The 23877-nt window shown below is 44.0% G+C and overlaps 1 protein-coding gene across 2 annotated transcripts in view; it reads right to left on the bottom strand.

Annotated features, from left to right (window-relative positions):
* Nucleotides 1–304: 304 nt before the first annotated feature.
* gjb8 (gap junction protein beta 8) overlaps nucleotides 305–23877 on the bottom strand; it is a 34398-nt gene continuing 10825 nt past the window's right edge. Inside the window, exons 1-2 of one of the 2 annotated variants that reach the window (XM_078222833.1) lie at nucleotides 2685–2723; nucleotides 305–1116 (exon numbers count right to left, since the gene is read on the bottom strand). In XM_078222833.1, the coding sequence (XP_078078959.1) occupies nucleotides 305–1096 (792 nt within the window). In that variant the 5' untranslated portion in view covers nucleotides 1097–1116; nucleotides 2685–2723. Of the gene's footprint in view, nucleotides 1117–2684; nucleotides 2724–23877 lie in introns of those variants that run through there. The other variant, XM_078222834.1, reaches the window with a different exon arrangement.

Genomic DNA, 23877 nt, shown 5'->3' on the forward strand with positions numbered 1-23877 from the left:
AAATCCAATAGATTAGCTGCTGGTTTCACAGTCCATCACTGGTATATTTAAATATTGCACCAGTGTAGTGACAATACAACATTGGTAAATGTGGTCAAAAATAGTGCAAATTGTGCGCTTGGAGTATCTGCCTGGTATTTAAAACTCAAGTGCCGGGTACAGACTACTGGGTACATAAAATGGGGGGCCATATTAAACTGGAGTGTGGTACATTTCCCCAGGTTAAATATTCAATGTCGCACATTACATTCACATTGGGACCAAGTCACAACTCTGCTGGGGGGGGGGGGGGGGGGGTCTCAACTCAAGACGCTTTGTGCAATTCCAAGGCCACTTTCTGGTGTTTGGCATCAATGGACAGGAGTTCATTCATCTCATTCTGCTCCTTCTCTCTGCTCCTGGCCTGGTGGCTGGGGTGATGTCTCCGGCGAGACTGCCTCACACACGCCTTGACCAGCAAGTAAAACAGCTCGGCCACATTGAGCAGCACACAGACCCCGGACACCACCGTCATGAAAACGATGAAGACCGTCTTCTCGGTGGGTCTGGAGATGAAGCAGTCCACAGTGTTGGGGCAGGGAGAGGAGTTACACTTCACCAGACGGGTCATCCGAAAGCCCCCGTACAGGAAATACAGCATGTAGGTGAAAGCCGTCTCAAAGAGGATTCGGAACACAATGCTGATCACATAGGTCCACCAGAAAGCGCCGACTATCCGCATCTTCCGCTTCCTCAGGGCCTCCAGCTCCTCCTTCCTCACCACGCCCTGCCGCTTTTCCAGGCACTTCTTCTCTTCGTGCTGTCTGTAGGCGACGTGCAGCGAGACCAGCAGAGCTGGGGTGGAGATGAAGATCACCTGCAGGCACCACAGCCTGATGTGAGACATGGGGAAGAAATGGTCGTAGCACACGTTCTTGCAGCCGGGCTGCAGGGTGTTGCACACAAAGTCTGACTGTTCATCTCCCCAAACACTCTCCGCCGCCACCACCAGGATCATGATCCGGAAAACAAAGATTACAGAGAGCCAGATTTTCCCGATGCTGGTGGAGTGTCTGTTCACACCTCCCAGGATAAGGTGCAGCTGCCCCCAGTTCATCTTCCAGATTCAGTTCCAACCTGAAAAAGAGAACCAAAGTCATTTGAGGATTAAGTACAATTTGAAGATTTGTATGAGCGGTTATGATACTGTCAAGGATAAGTCAACTTCCCTCCCACCGAACTCCTCCAGGTGGGAAATAAAGTTTAGTCACAAGTAGGCTTACATTAACACGGCAAAGTAGTTATTGTGAAAATCCTAGTCGCCACACTCCGACACCTATTCAGGTACATTGAGGGAGAGAATTTAAAATAGCCAATTCACCCAACCAGTGCATTTTTCAGACTGTGGAAGGAAACCAAGTATGGCATGTGTTGGGTGGAGTCAAAGTTACAGTCCAGAAAGTGTCCCTTCAGCCTATCGTGCACCAGTTGTTAAGCACCATCTAAATTTTCCAGCTCTATTATATGCTGTGCGTTTCAAGTGCTTCATCTACAGCAGTGGTTCCAAAGGGTGCGGAGCGCCACACTGGTGCAGCAAGAGAGGATGGCAAGTGTGGTGGGAAGATTCAAGGACAATCAAAGAAACATTTAAACATGGATTAGGTATTTTTCCAAAGTGATTGTTTTATACTTTCTGGATGTCCCATGATCATATTATAAATTAGTTGCGTTCTATGTTATGAATCAGGCACTGCTAGTTTTTGAATGTATTTAATAAAAAATTCAGTGTGGCACAAACAAACTTTTATTCCCAAAGTGGGGCCCAGTGAAAAAAGTTTGGCAACCACTGATCTACAGAATCCCATCCTCAACCTTTTGTTACTCATGTCATCTGCAATGCACTCATTTTGTCCATCTACACAAGGCAGCACTGCTGCCTCAGCACCACAGACCCAGCCTTGGGTGACTGGGGAGTTTGCACGATCACCCCATGTTGGAGAGAGTTTCCTCCCCCGACCAAAGATGTGCAGGTTAGATGGATTGGCTATGCTAAACTCCTCTCGTGTCGCCAGATGTTTTTTTTTTGGGGGGGGGGGGGGGGGGAGAAGAGAGAAGGGGGCGTTGCAGGGTGGGCAAGATGCTCTCCCGGAGTCGCTGCAGACTCGATGGGCTGAATGCACTTTAGGATCCGGTTAGTGGGCGGAAATGGGACTGGTTTACACAAAGACATCCAAAGCAGTGGTTAGTGAACAGGAGGCGGTACAGAGCACACAGCCCAGGTCACACGAGATTCTCCGTTCTAATTTGCCACAAGTAGATAAAACATTTACTGACCACATGTTTCGCTTTAATCGACTGAAGATTGTTAAACATTTAAGACATGGTGCAGAGCTAAAACCATTTAAGGTCAAAGTCTGCGGGTTTCTAAGTTTAGACAGAGCCATTGTTCTGAGGGACAAACAGACCAACTATTTGCACAACAATCCCAAACTCCCAAGGTTTTGTCGAGATCGATTAAGAACCCAAAATCGTTGATTTCTGGTGATGTAGATTTTAGCGCCTTTACTACCAGCCCACGAATTTAGAAAACAAGTCAGCATTAGCATCTCGTTTTCTCCCATTTGACAAGCAATTGGACTAATCCCGTGGTTAATAGAAAACTTAATTAGGTTTAACGCTGTCACATTGTATCCAGCAAGTCTTACCAAATGCAGGCACCAAAACCGAACAGCAGTTCGCAAGTGGATATACCGGATTTGGAGAGCTCAATTTCGAGAAGTTAAATCAAACCCGAAATAGGAAAAATACAGGAACCAGTAACAAACTGGTTACTGTTTCCCCCTCCCGAATTGTGAAATCCATATTTCATTAATCTGTCTCCTGATTCTTAGTAAGTGACTAGTGTTCAAAATCAAATATTTCAGATAGGGATTGAAAAGTTGTGTGAATTTTTAAAACCCTCAAAAGAAATCAAAGTGATTCTTGCGCACAGACAGACATTCTCAATTACTTACAAAAACCTGCTTCAATAAAAGTCTCACTCTAACCGAAAGCCCAAGTCGCCACAAAAACTTAATGCACCCTCTCTCGCTCACTTTAAATAGTTACTACTCAGAGTTTCAGAGAGACATCTCACCGGCTTTCTGTCGATAAGTAAGCCTCCAATTTGCGACTCCTTGGAGTAAACCGCTCCGATATGTGTTTCGGATGCTTCCCTCCCCCTGGTGAGCTGCTCCGTGATTTATCGCTGCCACCTAACCCTTTTTATAGCGACTCACCTGAATGACGCAATGGTGAGAGACTGCACAAGGGCTGCCTTAAATTGCAGGGGATTTGCTGATGAAGGAAATTGCAGGCTGCTCCAAGTCAAAATCTGTCTGATTGGGCCTATTTTGATGGACCATAAAACTAATATGGCAAATGCAAGTGTAGGACTCCATGAAGCTAATCAACAACAGGTCAGAATAAACATGGCCAATTAGAGGATCAGGAAAAAGCAAATAATTAAACATATATAAGGTAAATATTTAAAATACACTCAATATCCAGTCAGTGTACCGTGGCACAGTGGTTAGCACTGTTGTCTCACAGTGCCAGGGACCAGGGTTCAATTCCCGGTTTGGGTCACTGCCTGTGCGGAGTCAGCATGTTATCTGCGTAGGTTTCCTCCGGGTGCTCCGGTTTCCTCCCACACTCCGAAAGACGTGCTGGTTAGGTGTATTGGCCATGTTAAGTTCTCCCTCAGTGTAACGGAAGAGGCGCCAGAGTGTGGCAACTAGGGTATTTTCACAGTAACTTCATTGCAGTGTTAATGTAAGCCTACTTGTGACAGTAATTTAAAAAATCAAAACTTAGAAGGCCTTGTGTATATCAGTGAACGTTGCACTCCCCTTCCAGGGCCACTGAGATGTGAATAATGCTATAGAAACGAGGCAGACCCTCTCCCCATCTCCTTCCTACAACTAATAAATTACAATTCTGGCCAGGCCTACAAAAAAGCCCTGACCACACAGGATGACAGGAGTAGGTCAGCCAGCTCCTCAAATCCGTTCCGCCATTCGATGCTAATGACAGCGGGACTGGAGAATCCCAGTCACAGGTGAGGTCGGAGAATTCCAACCATTGGCTGGGATTTTCTGGCCGTTCACATCGTGCCACCACGGTGAGCGAGGACGGAGAATTTGATACTCAGCCAAATCTCAGTTCACTGCAGCCGAACCAGAGAATCCTGCCAGCGTGAGTGGCTGGACAATCCTGGCCATTACGTCTGATTGCTATCCTAACTCTATTTAATAGCCTTGCTTCCATATCCCTTAATTCCCTTGACAAAAATAAACCTATCGTCTTCAGATTTAAACTTACTAATTGAGTTCACATCTATTGTTTTTTGTCAGAGGAGTTTCACATTTCTACTATCCTTTGGATGTTGAAATACTTCCTACTTTCTCTCCAAAACGGCTTGGCTCTGATTTTAAGACTTTGTGTCCTTGTTCTCAATACCCCCACCACCGGAAAAGTTTCTCTCTACCTTAGCAACTATTTCCAAAATCCTAAAACTTCAATCCAATTATCCATTAACTTCCCACTTCTAGGGAATAACAGCCCAGTTCACACAATCTCGTCTCATGTCTTAACCCTTGAATACCTGGTAACATTCTGGTAAATCTACACTGCACTCAGTCCAAAGCCAATGTTACACTGGTGTGGAAGCCACACTGTGCACTGTGTGACAGAAGTGGTCTAACCATATCTTTACATAAAAGTAGCAAAACCTCTTGCCCTTATATTTCATATTCTAGCTCTCTCTTGTTATAAAGTTCCATTCCCCTTTTTATCTATGTTTTGTATCTGACAATGGCATCTTAATGATCTGTGTACATGGACCCCAAACCTCTTTGGAGTTCCACAGTCCCTAGCCTTTCACAATTTAAAAAAATTAATCTACTTGTTTAGATGCAAAATATATGGGGCGCAATCTTACCAGCCCTCCATGCCGGTTAATCGGCATTGCAAGCCAGGAAGTGGCCAAAAATCTGGCGTGAACCAGGTTTATGCCACACATGATTTCCCGGCCCTGTTTTGGCTTCATGCCCAGAAAGGCAGCATGGTGGCACAGTGTACTGCAGCCTCACAGTGCCAGGGACCCAGGTTCGATTCCCGAACTGGGTCAGGTCCACAGCAGACGCCATCTCCCTGGCCCTGCACTCAACCCTGGAATACCTAGATAACAAGGATACCTATGTCAGACTCCTAATTATTGAATATAGCTCAGTCTTCAATACCATTATTCCCACAAAACTCATCTCCAAACTCCGTGGTCTGGGGCTCGGCACCAGCACCCCCCCCCCTCCCCTCCCCCCGCCCCACCCCTCCCACTGCAACTGGATCCTGAACTTCCTAACTCACAGAGCACAATCAGTAAGGATAGGCAACAACACCTCCTCCAAGATCATCCTCTACACCAGTACCCCACAAGGCTGTGTCCTCAGCCCCCTACTATACTCCTTATACACCTATGACTGTGTGGCCAAATTCTCCTCCAATTCGATTTTTCCGTTTGATGACAACACCACCGTAGTGGGTCGGATCTCAAACAATGATGAGACAGAGTACAGGAATGAGACAGAGAATCTGGTGAACTGGTACGGCAACAATAATCTCTCCCTCAATGTCAACAAAATGAAGGAGATTGTCATCAACTTCAGGAAGCATAAAGGAGAACATGCCTCTGTCTACATCAATGGGGATGAAGTAGAAAGGGTCAAGATTTTAGGTGTCCAGATCACCAACAACCTGTCCTGGTCCCCCTATGCCGACACTATAGTTAAGAAGCCCACCAACTTCTCAGAAGACTAAGGAAATTTGGTATGTCAGTTACGACTCTCACCAACGTTTACAGATGCACCATTCTTTCTGGTTGCATCACAGCTTGGTATGGCTCCTGCTCTGCCCAAGACCACAAGGAACTACAAATGGTCGTGAATGTAGCCCAATTCATCACGCAAACCAGCCTCCCGTCCATTGACTCTGTCTACACTTCCCGCTGCCTCGGCAAAGCAGCCAGCATAATTAAGGATCCCATGCACTCCAGACATTCTCTCTTCCACCTTCTTCTTTCGGGAATAAGATTCAAAAGTCTGAGGTCACGTACTAACCAACTCAAGAACAGCTTCTTCCCTGCTGCTGTCAGATTTTTGAATGGACTTATCTTCCATTAAGTTGATCTTTCTCTACACTCTAGCTATGACTGTAACACTACATTCTGCACTCTCTCATTTCCTTCTCTATGAACGGTATGCGTTTGTCTGTATAGCGTGCAAGAAACAATACTTTTCACTGTACGTTAATTACATGTGACAATAATAAATCAAATCAAATCATTGTCTGCGTGGAGACTGCACGTTCTCTCCATGTCTGCATGGGTGTACTCCAGGTGCTCCGACTTTTCCCACAGTCTGAAAGATGTGCTGGTTAGGTGCATCGGCCATGCTAAATTCTCCCTCAGTGTACCCGAACAGGCGCTGGAATGTGGTGACTAGGGGATTTTCACAGTAACTTTATTGCAGTGTTAATGCAAGCCTACTTGCGACACTAATAAATAAACTTTAAATATAGATGATTCTCCCCTCGTCACTAGGAGGTCTCGCTGACACGAATCACACCTGGTCTCCACCAGCAGGAGGATCGGAGGCCATTGAATCCCCTGTGCGATCGTGGGCAAGCCAGCTAGCTGTGCCCACCTCAGACCCTGGCTGTGCCCACCAGGCACCATAACTATGTTGGGGCTGTGCCAATGGGGTGGAGCCTGAGTGGGGATGGACCTGAGTGGGAGTGGGGCTATAACAGGGGTATGCAAAAGGGTTGATCGTCAAGGGGGGAGTCTCTGCATGGGAGGGTGATTGGCAAGGGGGGAGCTCTGCAGGGGGGTATGCAATGAGGGAGCTCTCAGAGGGGCTATGTGAGGGGAAGCTCTGCAGGGGGAGTGATTGGTAGACCAGGGGTGATTGGCAAATGGGGGGTCACGTGGGGGTGGGACTGCGGAGGGGGTCATGATGGGAGACTCATCGGGCGGCTCCTGATGCTGGCAACCCATGTTGCTGTGTGGGAGTTTACACTGCTGCCAAAAATGGGACGTCAGGGGAACGTCCGACATTCATGGGGTTGGGAGGCGATGGTGGCAGGAGGTGTCCAAGTGCACTGGGACATCAGGTGCAATTGTGAATGGCATTGTGAGCACTCTGAAGCTGGCTTCACCAGCGGGCTCCAACCACCCCCCCCCCCCCACCCCCCTTACTGGCGCAAATCTTTCTGCTGTATTCGGCCTCTGATATTCGGGTAAGCATTCTCCAAGGCGGCCTTCACGACACACGACAGCGCAGAGACGCTGAGCAGAGACTGATAGCCAGGTTCCGCACACATGAGGACGGCCTCAACCGGGATCTTAGGTTCATGTCACACTATCTGTAACCCCCACAACTTGCCTGGAATTGCAAAGTCTCACTGGCTGTCCTGTCTGGAGACAATACACATCTCTTTAACCTGTCCTAATGCTCTCTCCACTCACATTGTCTGTACCTTTAAGACTTGATTAGCTGTAAAGACTTGTATTCCAATCATTATTCATTACTCTGTAAATTGAGTTTGTGTCTTTATATGCCCTGTTTGCTGTTTATGAGCAGATCTCCCACTCACCTGACGAAGGAGCAGCGCTCCGAAAGCTAGTGGCTTTTGCTACCAAATAAACCTGTTGGACTTTAACCTGGTGTTGTTAGACTCCTCACCTTACTTATTGACAGAGTGTGGGAAGTTGCAGTGCCAAATTTGCTGAAAAAAACCAGATTGATTTACTGCGGTTTTCATACTTTTACAGCACTTCGAATTTTTCAGGTAAAATCGCGCCCATGATTTCAGACTTACTTGCACTGAAATCCACCTGCTTAATTAACTACAGGATATAGTAGGGAGATGGTGGCATAGCGCTAATATCATTGGGACAGTAATCCAAAGGCCCAGGCTAATGTTCTGAGGACATGGGTTCAAATCCCACCACAGCAGCTGGTGGAATTTGAATTTGGTTAATAAATCTGGAATTAAATAAAACTAATCTCAGTAGTGGTGACCATGAAACTATCATTGATTGCCATAAAAACCCATCTAGTTCACTAATGTCTTTTAGGGAAGGAAATCTGCCATTTTACATGGTCTAGTCTACATGTGACTCCATACCCACTAAAATATGGTTGACTCTTAACTGCCTTCTTAAATGGCCCAGCAGGACGCTCAGTTCAAGGGCCATTCGGGATGAGCCACAAATGCTGGTCTAGCCGGTGACATCCACATCCCATGAAAGAATAAAGAAAAACAAAATGGGTCAGGACATTTCCTGAAACAATCATAGTTCAAAAAGCCAATGTGGTTCAAAATATTAAATGCAACGGATTTCTTTATTTTGCATCATTTCTCCTTAATCTGCAGAAGAAATGATGCAAGATAAATGAGTGGCTTTGTATAGATTTTTGCCTTGTTAGTCAAACAGTGGTTACCAAACCTCAGAATCCGATTTGGACCAAAAATTCACAATCTGAGCATTGTTTTATGGTTCCTCAAGGCAGCACTAATGGAACAATCTTTGTCAGTTGCTTCATCAATTACCTTTCCCCCATCTTAAGGTCTGGAGTAGGACTATTCACTGGCAGTTCAACTGGTGTTCAACTCCATTGACGCTCACCTGATAATGCAGCAACCCATGGCAACCTACAGTGGGACCTGGACAACATCTAGACTTGGGCTGATAAGTACCAAGCAGCAGTTACCAGGTAATGTTAATCTCCAAGAGGTAAAAAACCTAGCCATCTTTCCTTTACTTTCAATAGCACCATCATCATAAAATCCTTCACTATCAGCATCTCAGAACCTAGTACTTGAATGGAAGTTTGACTTGACCCAGCCCTATGAGTCCTGCAAGAGCAGGGCAAAGACTCAACACATCCTGATGAGTGATTCACATTCCAGCACTTCAAAGCCTGTCCACCATCTACAAAATTCAAGTCAGGCATATGATGGAATACTCAGGGTTTACCTTGGTAGGTGCAGCCTCGACAATACTCGAATAACTTAGCACCTTCCAGTTCTGTGAGTCCTCACGATTAGCAGCAATATCTATATTAGCCATTAGCAGAACCCTGTGGCATCGGTACATATATAATATACATATATGTCACATAAATAAATAGAAAATTATCTGGATCAAAATGCACCATTAGGTGGAATGTAGCTTCTACCCTCCCAATCTTGAATTGTTTCCCTTTGGTTGGGTGGCTCAAAGTTTCAGAATAAAGTTGGATACATAATTTCAGTAAAGTAAACCATTAGCATCCCCTTTGTCAAAATGTGGAAAATAAAAGAATCATACAAAATGGTAAAACACAGGGCGGCCATTCGGCCTATCATCTTCATGCTGGATGTCTGCAAGAACAATTTACCTAATCCAACTCCCTCACCCTTTTCCTGCAACATTGCAAGACTTTCTTCAGAAGCTTATCCAATTTCTTTTTGAAAGTGCCGACTGAATTTTCCTCCACCACATTCTCAGTCAGTGAACTCCAGACCCTAACAGTTACTTGATGTCGGTAAGCACAAATTATCCTCTAACTCTGGTGGATTATTTCTAACCAACAGGTGGCACTTTTAGAATGTCCTCAGATCAGAAAGCATTTGATACCTCACAAAATATATTTGTGCCCAAGATTCATGACCTTTTTTGTTCTTGTAAAGTATACAATTCTGTCATAATGCAGACCAGGGGTGGCACGGTGGCACAGTGGTTAGCATTGCTGCCTCACAGCGCCAGGGACCTGGGTTCGATTCCCAGTTTGGATCACTGTCTGTGCGGAGTTTGCACGTTCTCCCTGTGTCTGCGTGGGTTTCCTCCGGGTGCTCTGGTTTCCTCCCACAGTCCAAAAGACGTGCTGGTTAGGTATATTGGCCGTGCTAAATTCTCCCTCAGTGTACTTGAACAAGTGCTAGAGTGTGGCGACTAGGAAATTTTCACAGTGACTTCATTGCAGTGTTAATGTAAGCTTATTTGTGACACTAATAAATAAACTTAAAACCATAACCACTTTACTCTCATCTTTCATAACACCTCGTAAAGAAGGGAAATCTGAAAAAATATTTCAAGTATGTAAGAATTTTTGTAAATCTCAAACAATTTATTTTTGGGATAACATTACCAATTTGGTAATTGTACCTAAACTTCGATGAGTCTAACTGATAGATTAGTTTACACTTTTTCTGCAAATTGAAGATCATGGAATAGAAATGTATTTCTCATAAGTTCTTTAAAGTTATTGGCTCTAAATTAGTCTCCTGTTTGGTTGTAGTTCAGATGCACCTGAAACGAAGGGTAAAGTTTACATTCACATGCCAGGTTTTAGATCAGAACTTAACAAGTGCTGCATAACAAGAAATTTGAAACCAATACTTTTATTCATTAACACCAATTAAATGGCATCTGCAATATTTAACTATCATTGAATAATTGCTGTTATTTTTAAATTTTGATATGAAGGATCAACTGAATAAAAGTCAATTTAATAAAATAATATAAGCACTTGCACTTGATTCTACTCTGGATGATCCAAAAATCAAAACAGAAAATTCCGGGGCATTCAATAGATCAAACAGTATTAGTAGAGAAAGAAACAGAGTTAATGTCAATGGCATTCCAGCAACACTGGAAATCATTACGGCTGAATAGCTTTTTAACAGATACAAAACCAGGTAAAAGGCAGGAAAGAAACAAAAGGGTGGAGGGTCGGAGTAATAAAATGACAAAAATTATGATGGCGTAAGACAAGAGGAAATGATCATAGAAACAAAAGTAAAAACAGAAATTACTGGGAACACTCAAAAGGCCAGGTGGTATTTGTGCAGAGAGAAACAGAATTAGGAGGAACTTTATAACCACATCTCCCTTAAACTTTCCCCCTCTCACCTTGAAACTTGCCCCCTTGTAATTGACACTTCCACCCTGGGAAAAAGCCTTTGACTATCCAACCTGACTATGCGTCTCATAATTTTGTCGACCTCAATCAGGCCTCCCCTCAGCCTCCATCTTTCCAGTGCAAACAATCCCAGTCTATTCAACCTCTCCTCATAGTCAACAGCCTCGAGACCAGGCAATTACCTGGTGAACCTTCTTTGCATTCTCTCCAAAGCTTTCACGTCTTTCTGATAGTGTGGTGACTAGAATTGCATGCAATATGATTTTTCTTAATGGCAGGCAGTGACCAGTGGGGTACCGCAGAGATCTGTGCTAGGACCCCAGCTGTTCCCTTTTCCCAAATAATTTCTAATGTGAACTAAATGTATTATCTTCAAATTTGCAGATGATACAAAGTTGGGTGGGAGGGTGAACTGTGAGAAGGATGCAGAGATGCTTCAGTGTGATTTGGACAAGTTGAATGTGTGTGCATCAGCATGGCAGATACAGTTTAATATGCATAAATGTTAGGTTATCCACTTTGCAGCAATAATAGGAAGACAGATTATTACTTGAATGGGTGTAAATTGAGAGAGGTGGATACTTAGTGAAACCTTGGCTTCCTCGTGCATCAGTCGCTGAAAATAAGTACACACAGCAGGCAGTAAAGAAGGCAAATGGTCTGTTGAACTTCATAGCAAGATAATTTGATGACACAAATAGAAATGTTTGACTGCAATTGTATAGGGCAATGGTAAGGCTACACCTGGAGTATTGAGTGCAATTTTGGTATCCTTATCTGAGGAAGGATGTCCTCGCCATAGAGGGAGTACAGGCTGATACCTGGGATGGAAGGTCTGTCATATGAGAAGAGACTAAGTTGGTTAGGATTGTATTTATTGGAGTTTAGAAAAGTGAGAGGGGATCTCATAGAAACTTATAAAATTCGAACGGGGTTAGACAGGGTAGATTCAGAAAGAATGTTCCCAATGGTGGGGGAGTCCAGAACTAGGGGTCATAGTTTGAGGATAAGGGGTAAACCTTTTAGAACGGAGGTGAGGAAAAATTTCTTCATCCAGAGAGTGGTGAATTATGGAATTCACTACCACAGAAAGTAGTTGAGACCAAAATGTTGTGTGATTACAAGAAGAAATTGGATATTGCTCTTGGGGCTAAAGGGATCAATGGATATGGGGGGAAGGGGGATCAGGATATTGAATTTGATGATCAGCCATTCTCAAAAATGAATGGCATAGCAAGCTTGAAGGACCAAATGGCCTATTCCTGCTTCTTGTTTCTATGTTTCTATTAAATAGCCGGGCAGGGATGAAGTTACTAGTGGTGTACCGCAAGGTTCTCAGTTACTAGTGGTGTACCGCAAGGTTCTCAGTTACTAGTGGTGTACCGCAAGGTTCTCAGTTACTAGTGGTGTACCGCAAGGTTCTCAGTTACTAGTGGTGTACCGCAAGGTTCTCAGTTACTAGTGGTGTACCGCAAGGTTTTCAGTTACTAGTGGTGTACCGCAAGGTTCTCAGTTACTAGTGGTGTACCGCAAGGTTCTCAGTTACTAGTGGTGTACCGCAAGGTTCTCAGTTACTAGTGGTGTACCGCAAGGTTCTCAGTTACTAGTGGTGTACCGCAAGGTTCTCAGTTACTAGTGGTGTACCGCAAGGTTCTCAGTTACTAGTGGTGTACCGCAAGGATCTGTTTTGGGGCCACTGCTGTTTGTCATTTTTATAAATGACCTGGATGAGGGCGTAGAAGGATGGGTTAGTAAATTTGCGGATGACACTAAAGTCGGTGGAGTTGTGGACAGTGCGGAAGGATGTTGCAGGTTACAGAGGGACATAGATGCTGCAGAGCTGGGCTGAGAGGTGGCAAATGGAGTTTAATGCAGAAAAGTGTGAGCTGATTCACTTTGGAAGGAGTAACAGGATTACAGAGTACTGGGCTAATGGTAAGATACTTGGTAGTGTGGATGAGCAGAGAGATCTCGGTGTCCATGTGCATAGATCCCTGAAAGTTGGCACCCAGGTTGATAGGGTTGGTAGAGGGATTGAGTTTCGGAGCCAGGAGATATGTTGCAGCTGTACAAAACTCTGGTGCGGCCGCGCTTGGAGTATTGAGTACAGTTCTGGTCGCCGCATTATAGGAAGGATGTGGAAGCATTGGAAAGGGTGCAGAGAAGATTTACCAGGATGTTGCCTGGTATGGTGGGAAGGTCTTATGAAGAAAGGCTGAGGGACTTGAATTTGTTTTCGTTAGAGAGAAGAAGGTTAAGAGGTGACTTAATAGAGGCATGCAAGATGATCAGAGGATTAGATAGGGTGGATAGTGAGAGCCTTTTTCCTCGGATGGTGATAGCTAGCACGAGGGGACATAGCTTTAAATTGAGGGGTGATAGATATAGGACAGATGTCAGAGGTAGGTTCTTTACTCAGAGAGTAGTAAGGGCGTGGAATGCCCTGCCTGCAGCAGTAGTGGACTCGCCAACGTTAAGGGCATTTAAATGGACATTGGATAAACATATGGATGATATTGGAATAGTGTAGGTTAGATGGGCTTTAGATTGGTTTCACTGGTCGGCGCAACATTGAGGGCCAAAGGGCCTGTACTGCGCTGTAATGTTCTATTCTGGTGGGAGAGGAGCTGGAAAATGCGGTGAGCCATTCAATAATCTATTGACTTCAGTGGGACCATAAGTTCCCGCTGGCGAGAGAGGTGATAAAACTCCATCCTATATTGCAGGACTTTCATCTGAACTGGAAACAAAAGACATCTATAACTGATTATAGGAGAATATCAGTGAGAGTCCCTGACCTGCTGAGTGTTTCCAGACTTTCTGTTTTAAATTTCAGATTTTCAGGAGCCGTAGTATTCTGCTTTGTTTTCCTGATAAGTCAGAGTTGTTCTTAGTTCTTACATTGGAATTGTTTAACAATTTGAATTTAACAAACTAAATTACACAGTAAAATAGAATTTTTCTTAGCAAAAAACGATAAGCAGATAATTTTGGTTAAGTAAATTTGAATTGGGATCTTGTGGTGCAGTGGGGAGCGACCCTTCCCCTGAACCAGAAGCTCCGGCTTTGAGTTCCATCCCAGGACTTGATGGCCAAGAAATATGCGTTTATTATGCAGTCAAAAGGTTGAATGTCAATCTGCAAGTCCTTGCAACATACCAATGGCCGGTGGTAAGAGTGCGACAAACTCCTCCTCTTACCACCAACCCCTGGTAACAGACTAACGACCTGTTCCAGGAATTACTAGCTATAGAAACAGACAAAAGTCTGCCTTAGTGCAGGAAGAGAATTGGAAACTTTGAATTAAGAGAATTAGATTCCATGGAATATCCCGAGGACATCCTTCCTTCACAAACAAATTACTTCTGAAATGCAACTATTTGCTATGCACATGAACAGGTCTTTTCTTGTTGTTGTTTTGCAAACACTCACCTGTAGGCAGCACAGCAGCCTGTTTGCATACATCAATATTCCACAGAGAGCCTGACAAGTTAATGCTTGATTGTGATGCTGCTGCTTGAGAGAGAATATTAATTCTCCAAAGGGTGCAATGGGATCGCAGAGCTTGATGGGTCTTCATTTGAGCATCTCACAGAAACTAGGCGATTTCAACACTGACCTGAAATGGGATCAGAAATTGACTTGATACTCCTTTACCCAACTCTTTACTGCATTGGCACTCATGTTTCATTATTCCTGGATCTTCTCAGATACCCCATTTGCTGACTCTTCCTGATTCCCATTCCTAAACTCTCTTTCTGATTCCCCCATTCCCAATCTCTCTCTGATTCCCCATTCCCAGACTCTCTCTGTTTCTCCATTCCCAGAGTCTGATTCCCCATTCCCAAACTCTCTCTCTGATTCCCCATTCCCTGACTCTCTCTCTTTGATTCCCATTCCCCGACCCTCTCTGATTCCCATTTCCTGGGCCGAATTCTCCCATTTTGAGGTGAAGTGCCCATGCTGGTGGGAAACCAAGAGAGTTTCCTGCTAGTGCTGGCAGTATCTTTCACTTGGGATTCACCCACATGAAAGATGCAAATAAGCTCATTTGGAGTGGTAAGCTCAGGTGGCAAGTGAAACCACAGACTGTCAATCAGGATAATATTCTGTCCACGTTGCAGTCAGGATCAATGGGATATTTGAGGTGCATTAACCATGAAGGCAAATCCACAGCCTGCCAGTCAGGATTAGACTGTTTACATTGTAGTCAGGATTAATGGGGTACTTGAGGTGCAGTCAACCATGAAGGGAAATCAAAATAAACACAGGTGGCTGGAAGATGATAGAAATCTCTTGATCTGACAGCTGAATCTTTTATGAGGCACTGCACCTCCAACTTGTTACAGATCAAAGGCTTCATGTGCAAAGAGATGGTTTTAATGATTTCTTCTTGCTGGGAAGCCTCAGCAACTTAACATCAAATGTGCACATATTGAGACTGAGTGCACAGCTGCACAGACTGGAATGCACCCCCCCCCCCCCCCCCCCACTGCCCAGGTGAAATTGACATTTCCCCTCTGTCAGAGGACTTCAAAGGGTTCTGCTCTCAACTGCAGCTTCTGACAGGGTGAAAGGGAAATTCTCTGCTGTAGAATGGAGTGGTGCAGTGATTTAAAATCCTGCCAGGTGACTGGGGGGCATGGTGGTTAAAGTGACCTGGCCACGTCAGAATTTGCGCAGCTGACAGGCAGGAATGCAAATATTGATCACAGGGCTGTCTGTGCAGAGTCTGTATGTTCTCCCCATGTCTACATGGGTTTCCTCCGGGTGCGCAGGTTTCTCTCCACAGTTGGAAAGACATGCTGGTTAGGTGCATTGGCCATGCTAAATTTTCCCTCAGTCTACCCGAACAGGTGCCAGAGTGTGATGACTAAGCGATTTTCACATTAATTTCATTGCAATGTTAATGTAAGCCTACTTGTGACACCAATGAATTAATAAACTTTAATTAGCTACTCTGGAGACCCCGACTCTCTCTTATCTAGGAAGTAAATGGACAGTTTAAAGCACCATTGTTTATAACATGGTTTACACCATGGTCAAACAATGACGAGATGAAGTACAGGAAAAAGATAGAGAATTTGGTGAAATAGTGTGACGACAATATCCCTAATGTTAGTAAAACAAAAGAGCTTATCATCAACTTCAGGAAACGTAGTGCAGGACATGCCCCAGTCTACACCAACAATGATGAAGTGGAGTTGGTCGATAATTTCAAGTTTCTAGGTGTTCAGATCATCAGCAATCTGTCCTGGACCCTCCACACTGACACTGTAGTTAAGAAAGCTCACTAACATCTCTATTTTCTCAGAAGGCTAAGGAAATTCGGCATGTCTACGATAACTTCTACCAATTTTGGGGTGGCATGGTGGCACAGTGGTTGGCACTGCTGCCTCACAATGCCAGGAAGCCAGGTTCAATTCCAGCCTTGGAAGACTGACTGCGTGGAGTTTGCACGTTCTCCCTTGTCTGCGTGGGTTTCCTTCTGATGCTCTGGTTTCATCCTACACTCCAAAGGTGTGTGGGTTAGGTAGACTGGCCTTACTAAATTGTCCCTTAGTGTGAGGGGGAATACCAAGGTAAATATGTGGTGTTACAGGGATAGAGCTTGGATGGGTTTGATGTTGGTGCAGACTCAATGGGCCACATGGCCTCCTTCTGCACTGTGGGATTCTATGGTTCCATGAATTTTTACAGTTGCACCATAGAAAGCATCCTATCTGGATGTATCACAGCTTGATATGGCTCTTGTTCTGCCATGGGGCAGCACAGTGGCACAGTGGTTAGCACTGCTGCCTCATTGTGCAAGGGACTCGGTTTCGATTCCCGGCTTGGGTCATTGTCTGTGCGGAGTCTGCACATTATCCACGTGTCTGCGTGGGTTTCCTCCAGATACTCCAGTTTCCTCCCACAGTCTGAAAGACGTGCTGGTTAGGTGCATTGGCCATGCTAAATTCTCTCTCAGTGTACCCGAACGATTAGGGGACTAGGAGATTTTCACAGTAACTTCATTGTAGTGTTAATGTAAACCTACTTGTGACTAATAAATAAACTTTAACTTTAGACCACAAGAATCTACAAAGGGTGGTGAATGAAGCCCAGTCCATCCCGCAAACCAGCCTCCCATCCATTGACTCTGTCTACACTTGCTGCTCAGGAAAGCAGCCAGCATAATCAAAGATCCCAGGGACTCGGACATACTCTCTTCCACCTTTTACCATTGGGAAAAACATACAAATGTTTGAAAACATGCACCAACAGACTCAAGAACAGCTTCTTCCCTGCTGCCATCAAACTTTTGAATGGTCCTATCATATGATAAACTGATCTTTCTCTTCACCTTATCTGTAACTGCGACACTATATTCTGCACCCGAACCTTTCCTTCTCTTCTATATACTTTATGAACAGTATGTTTTGCTTCTATAGAGCACAAGAAACAATACTTTACACTGTATCCCAGTCCACCTGACAATAATAAATCAATTCAAAATTGAATCAACTCGGCATTCTTAACGCTTTTCTGAGACTTTGGAAACTAGCGTTCTATCCATTATGAGCACATGGACTTCTGGCATTGTCTCCAAATGGAAATACCTTGCACCCTCTTCTCAGTAAAACAATTTGGACCCCTTTTGATTTTTAATATTAAAACTACCCTGGCTTGCTGTCAGGCAGACTTTAGGACAGATGACATGATCCGCATCACTTTATCTTAACTTAAAGACACAGTGCCAAAGCATAACAATTTTATAAACCTCAGAACTGTAACAAATCCAAAACATTAGTCATGAAAAATGAATAAATCAGTAATAATTCAGGTGGCACAGTGGCACAATGGTTAGCACTGTTGCCTCACAGCACCAGGGACCCGGGATCGATTCCCAGCTTGGGTCACTGTCTGTGTGGGGTTTGCACGTTCTCCCTGTATCTGAATGGGTTTCCTCCGGGTGCTCCGGTTTCCTCCCACATTCTGAAAGACGTGTTGGTTAGGTGCATTGACCCGAACAGGTGTTGGAGTGTGGCGACTAGGGGAATTTCAAAGTAACTTCATTGCAGTGTTAATGTAAGCCTTACCTGTGACTAATAAATTAACTTTAATTCAGTAACAGAGGCTGGAAAATTCCAGCCCCTCCCACTGTCGAGATCTTTTGGTGCCACTGAGCTGCAGAGGACCTTTGAATGGCTTGCTGCATTTTCCTGCCCTGCCAATGCCAAACCAGGGGCTGGAAAATCCTGCTGAACTTAACTGAAAAAATCATTGTCAATGATTCATTGTTTGCTCTGTAAACACAACTGAGCATAAAGGAGGATTATGGCATTCAGAGTGAAATAATATTCCCTGATGCCGGAAATCTGTCAAAATAAAAAAAATTATCATTATCGGATATTGTCACCAGACTCTTCGAAAGAAGGAGAAGGAGACAGGAAGTATTTTTACAGATAACAGAAGCCGGTTAAAAGCCTAGTATTTTATTCCTTGAGTATTTTAATTATCTAGAGATAGGAAACAGTAGAAGAATAAACAAAGAGGACTGTATGTTTCTGGAATTTGAATCAGATTGTTTACTTATTTGGCAAACAACCAAGAGTTGAAGGTAATTCCAGATCTAATCTTTAATCAGATCCAAAATAGTAAATAACACATAAGCTGCACAGCGCCTGGGATGCAATGGTCATAATATTAATAGAACCAGATTGATCCAGAGGAAAAAAAGACAATGGCAAAAATGTTTGACTTTAAAGTGATTTCATTGGGAATGAGAAATGGATTAAAGAACAAAGAGGATAAATAGCAAAGAAAAATACAGCACAAGAACAGGCCCTTCGGCCCTCCAAGCCTGCGCCGATCATGACGCCCTAACTAAACTTAAAAAAACTTCTGCCCTTACTTGGACACATTTAACAATGCTTAAAAAGTTAAATAGAACAGAAAAATACCCAGTAGATCTCCAGCAAAATGGTGGCACAGTGGTTAGCACTGCTGCCTCATAGCGCCAAAGACCTGGGTTCGATTCCCGGCTTGGGTCACTGTCTGTGTGGAGTTTGCACATTCTCCCTGTGTCTGCGTGTGCTTCCTCCGGGTGCTCTGGTTTCCTCCCACAGTCCAAAGATGTGCTGGTTAGGTGCATTGGCCATGCCAAATTCTCCCTCAACGTACCTGAACAGATGCCTGAGTGTGGCAACTAGGGGATTTTCACAGTAACTTCATTGCAATGTTAATGGAAGACTACTTGTGACTAATAAATAAACTTTACTTTATTTAAGGAAGTTTTGGTAGTGCATTATTTATATTAACTCTAGCTAAGATTAAAATGCAAATTCTTTCTAGCTAAAATTGTTATAGTTATATTGGGTCATAGGAATTGATAATGTTGTTCTGGTGCGGTGATAGAACTGTTATTTTTCAAGCACTGTATTTGCCTGAATTTCTTTGAGCCAATCTTGTGCAATGATGCAAGTTCGGTTCACAAACATAAAATTATGGTGTTTCCGACACAATGGATGATGAGCTGGGGAAACGTGAGGAGCCAAGAGCAAGTTATCCATCAACAGCCTTAAAGGGCTTCTGTCCATCCTTGTGGCTGCTCTGCTGCTGCAAGAAAGAAATGGCTGCAAAAAAGGCAACAACACAAAACTACCCAAGGCCATGGTGGAACTTCAGAGGTCTAGCTTCAAGAGACCCTTTAAGAAAGGATAATCCTATTCGAACCTGAAATTCAAGCTGCAGCCAAGAGTAGAGTTAGAGCATAGAGTTAGTTGAAGGAATAAATGTCACCTGCACAACAAACCTGGGAGCAGGTGAGGAAGAAATGTGCTGGATCCAGTTGTCTGGTTGGATTTGCTTTATTTTACAATGGTGCTGTACAATGCACCTTATCAATATTTTTGGTGAAAGCTTGCAGGAGCATCACAGAGGGAGAATATACAGAGTTCTGGAAACGATCTGTTTACTTTCCAAATATACTGGGCTGATATTCAGCAGAAAAATCTGTATTACTGTCATTTTAATCTGTTTTTCCTATGGACCATTAGATACAAAAAAACTATAAACAGCGAACACTTATCAACATCAATTTGCATGCTGCAAAGTCATAGACACCCCTCAGGTATCTGCAGCAGTGAATTGAGAATATCTTTCCAATACATGTCCCCTTTGTACCTATCACAGTAGATCACACATTCCCAATTTTACAAGAGTTAGTACACTTACTAGACCCTAGAGTAATTGATATTATTCAATTTAAGCATCTTCCAAAGGTTTAATTTAAAGGGGTAAGTCATGGCTGGTGTGCTCCTCATGCTCCATATGGGAAGCTGGGAACATTTCCAGTGCCCAGGGTCAGCATGTGTGTAGGAAGTGTTTCCAGCTGCAGCTTCTAGAAGCCTGAGTTTTAGAGCTGGAGTGGCAGTGGCTGGGGGTATTGTGGAGCACTAACCATGAGGAGAGCTTGGAGAAACTTGGTTTGTTCTCACCAGAATGACAGAGGTTGAGGGGGTGACCTGATAGAAGTCTACAAGATTATGAGGGGCATGGACATAGTGGATAGTCAGAAGCTTTTTCCCAGGGTGGAAGAATCAATTACTCGGGGGCATAACTTTAAGGTGTGAGGGGCAAGGTTTAAAGGAGATGTATGAGGCAAGTTTTTTTACACAGAGAGTGGTGAGCACTTGGAATTCGCTGCCGGGGGAGGTAGTGGAAACAGATACGATAGTGACTTTTAAGGGGTGTCTTGACAAATACATGAATAGGATGGGAATAGAGGGATTATGGTCCCCGAAGGGTAGGAGGTTTTAGTTCACATGGGCTGCATGGCCAGTGCAGGCTTGGGGGGCCGAAGGGCCTGTTCCTGTGCTGTAATTTTTTTTCTTTGTTCTTAGCAAGGCAGAAAGTATTGTGGATAACTCCCTTTGCAGTCAAGTACATTAGTCATGTATTGATGACAAAAGGTCTTTGTCCAGATCCTGACAAGATGAGAGCTGTAGCAGTGATGCAGTGACCAACAGCTGAAAAGCAGTGCAATACTTTATTGGATTTGTGAATTATTTAGCTAAATCTTTGCCTAATTTGTCAGCTAAGTGTGAACCATTACGCAAGCTCATTGCCAATGATGTGCAGTGGTACTGGGGTACAGAACAAGTAGCAGTGTTCACTAAAATCCAACATCCAGTGATGACAATGCCAGTGCTGAAGTACTCTGATGTCAATGATGAAGTCACCTTGCAGTGTGACGCCAATGAGACAGACCTGGGAGCAACTCTGATGCAGCTAGGACATCCAGTCGCATTTGCATCCATGGCACTATGTAACTGCAACAATGCTACGCTGAGATTGAGAAAGAGTGCCTGGCTATTGTTTTTACCTGTAAACATTTTCATCAGTACCTGCGGGAGAGACAAAGTAACTGTGGAGTCGACCACAAGCCAATTCAAAGCATTCTTTGCAAATTGCTACTATCCACTTCAAAGCAACTGCGGAGAATGTTAGTTCATTTAGAGATATCATCTGGACATGGCATACAAGCAAGGAAAGCAGATGTACATTGCAGACATGCAGTTGGGAGCAGCGCATCCATGAAGGATGCAACATCTTCCAGATTCAATGTGAAACAGCAGCTTGGCAGGATTGGGATGTCACCAACCCAGCAGAGACATGGGGCAGGATGTTCCGGCCGCACTCGCCTCAAATCTGGAAAATCCCGCCTGAGGTCAACGGACATTTCCATGGTGCGCCCCTTGCCCGCTATGATTCCTGTGGTGGGTGGAATGGGAAAATTCTCCCCATTGAATCTGACATACAAATGCCTTGCACAAATCAAGCAAATGCCCAACAAGATGCAATTCTGCAGGCACTACAAGAAGTCGTGTTGAAAGGATGGCCAGAGAACATCAAGGACACATTTTTGGTCACAAGAACACATTGGCTCTACCGAGATGAATTGACAATCCAAGATTGCTCCTTGTACAAAAGAAATGGAGTTATCATCTGCAAGGAAATGACAGGAGAGAGGAATCGGCCCATGCGGAGCTTGACACATGCTTAGAGAAATTGTCACCTCAATCGTACACAGTGGCAATACCTGAACAACTAGCAAAGCTGTTCCTTCACAGCAACTGGGTGGTCAGGAGAAGAGATCTCCTGTAGTGAGTACAGAATGACCATCAATCCCAGTGGACCCTGAGTCCACAATAATTGCATTGGATCAACAACAGTAACGAGGCAACAATTGACACAGATATGACACTGTCTGGAAAAAGGACATCACCCAGACAAATAGTCAATGTCAACCTGCGCACATTCCATTAGGAGACCTGCACGGTTTAAAGGCTATGTGTGCAATACATGTGCAGTGACTGACTGGTAGAACAGACAATTGTTAATGCATGAGAACAATGAGTGTATAGTGGGTAACTTGGGTAATTTACAGTCACACAGGATTGGGCATGGAAATGTGCCTTTTGTTTGCCAGAATAAGGGAGATGTTTGTATCTTTTGTTTGGTATGAAAAAATGTTTGGGTTTTGAAAATGCAATCTTACTAAATTACCTAACTTCCCATAGTAATATGACTGCCATGAGGCAAGCACTGTAAGCTACCATTGTTATCCAGTTCAATAAAGTCTCTCACCAAGACAAGACCCTGATAAAGATTGCTGTCCTTGTACATGAAACAATATGCTCCATAACATTTCTGGTGACAGGATGGTTCTCACTGTAGGCATGCTGTTTCATGCATGGTTGGGTGGAAGAAGGGAGTCATGAGTGATGTATCTCTCACCCTTTTTCAAGTATGCAACCAAATCATTTGCATGGTTCTTTTTTGCACAGCTGCACACATGCAGTGATTAACAGGAATCAATAGGCTGATAAACAGCCTTCCAACACTTCTCGACTATTCTCCAAAGGGGAAAAACGTATGAAGATATGAAACAAAGAAACAAAAAGCCAACGGGCCTTTAAACTCCTCTGAGCACCTTGCCAAAGTCCCAACACCTTTCACATATGAATACAAAAAAGTTTCCAAACTCCACCAACATTCAACACATTGTTTCCACTCACTGAAACAGCTAAAGAAAGTCAAAAGGACTTTAACTGGCAGTTCCATGGTTATCCCTGTAAATAGCAACAATGATGAGGAGGGAGTGGGGCAGTTCCTTGTGCATCAGAAAACATGAACAATGTGGAGTGATTACAGGAGGGTGTTAAAAGAACCAGCGAGGTCCAAAGTGAAGCATTGTGTGCCAACTCAGCACCAGATGCTGTTTGACGGCACAATCTGCTAACTACGTGTTCTGGTACATCTATGGCAGATCCATGCTAGTGCCTTTATGATCATGGCGTGACGAAACCTGGGCAATGTCAGAGGTGGCTAGAAGCAGTCTGGTCGGTATTTTTGGAGTTTCAGATTTCAAAAGCAGCAGGAGTTGTCACAATGGGCGGCACGGTGGCACAGTGGTTAGCACTGCTGCCTCACAGCTCCAGGAACCCAGGTTCGATTCCTGGCTTGGATCACTGTCTGTGCGGAGTCTGCACATTCTCCCCATGGGTTTCCTCCGGGTGCTCCAGTTTCCTCCCACAGTCCAAAAGACGTGCTAGTTAGATGCATTGGCCATGCTAAATTCTCTCTCAGTGTACCCGAACAGGCGCCGGAGTGTGGCGACCAGAGGATTTTCACAGTAACTTCATTGCAGTGTTAATGTAAGCCTATTTGTGACACTAATAAATAAACTTTAAACTTTAAACAGTGACACGTCAGAGCCAAATTTGTAGCCAAAAGTTGTAAAAATGTTTTATGGCTGGATTAGAGAAATTGATGCATGTAAAATTACAATCCCTCTCCAAACTGGTTCAGCGTATGGCATCTAGTGGATATTTTGCCTATCACATTC

Source organism: Mustelus asterias, chromosome 10 (assembly GCF_964213995.1).
Source record: "Mustelus asterias chromosome 10, sMusAst1.hap1.1, whole genome shotgun sequence".
Taxonomy (NCBI): Eukaryota; Metazoa; Chordata; class Chondrichthyes; order Carcharhiniformes; family Triakidae; genus Mustelus; species Mustelus asterias.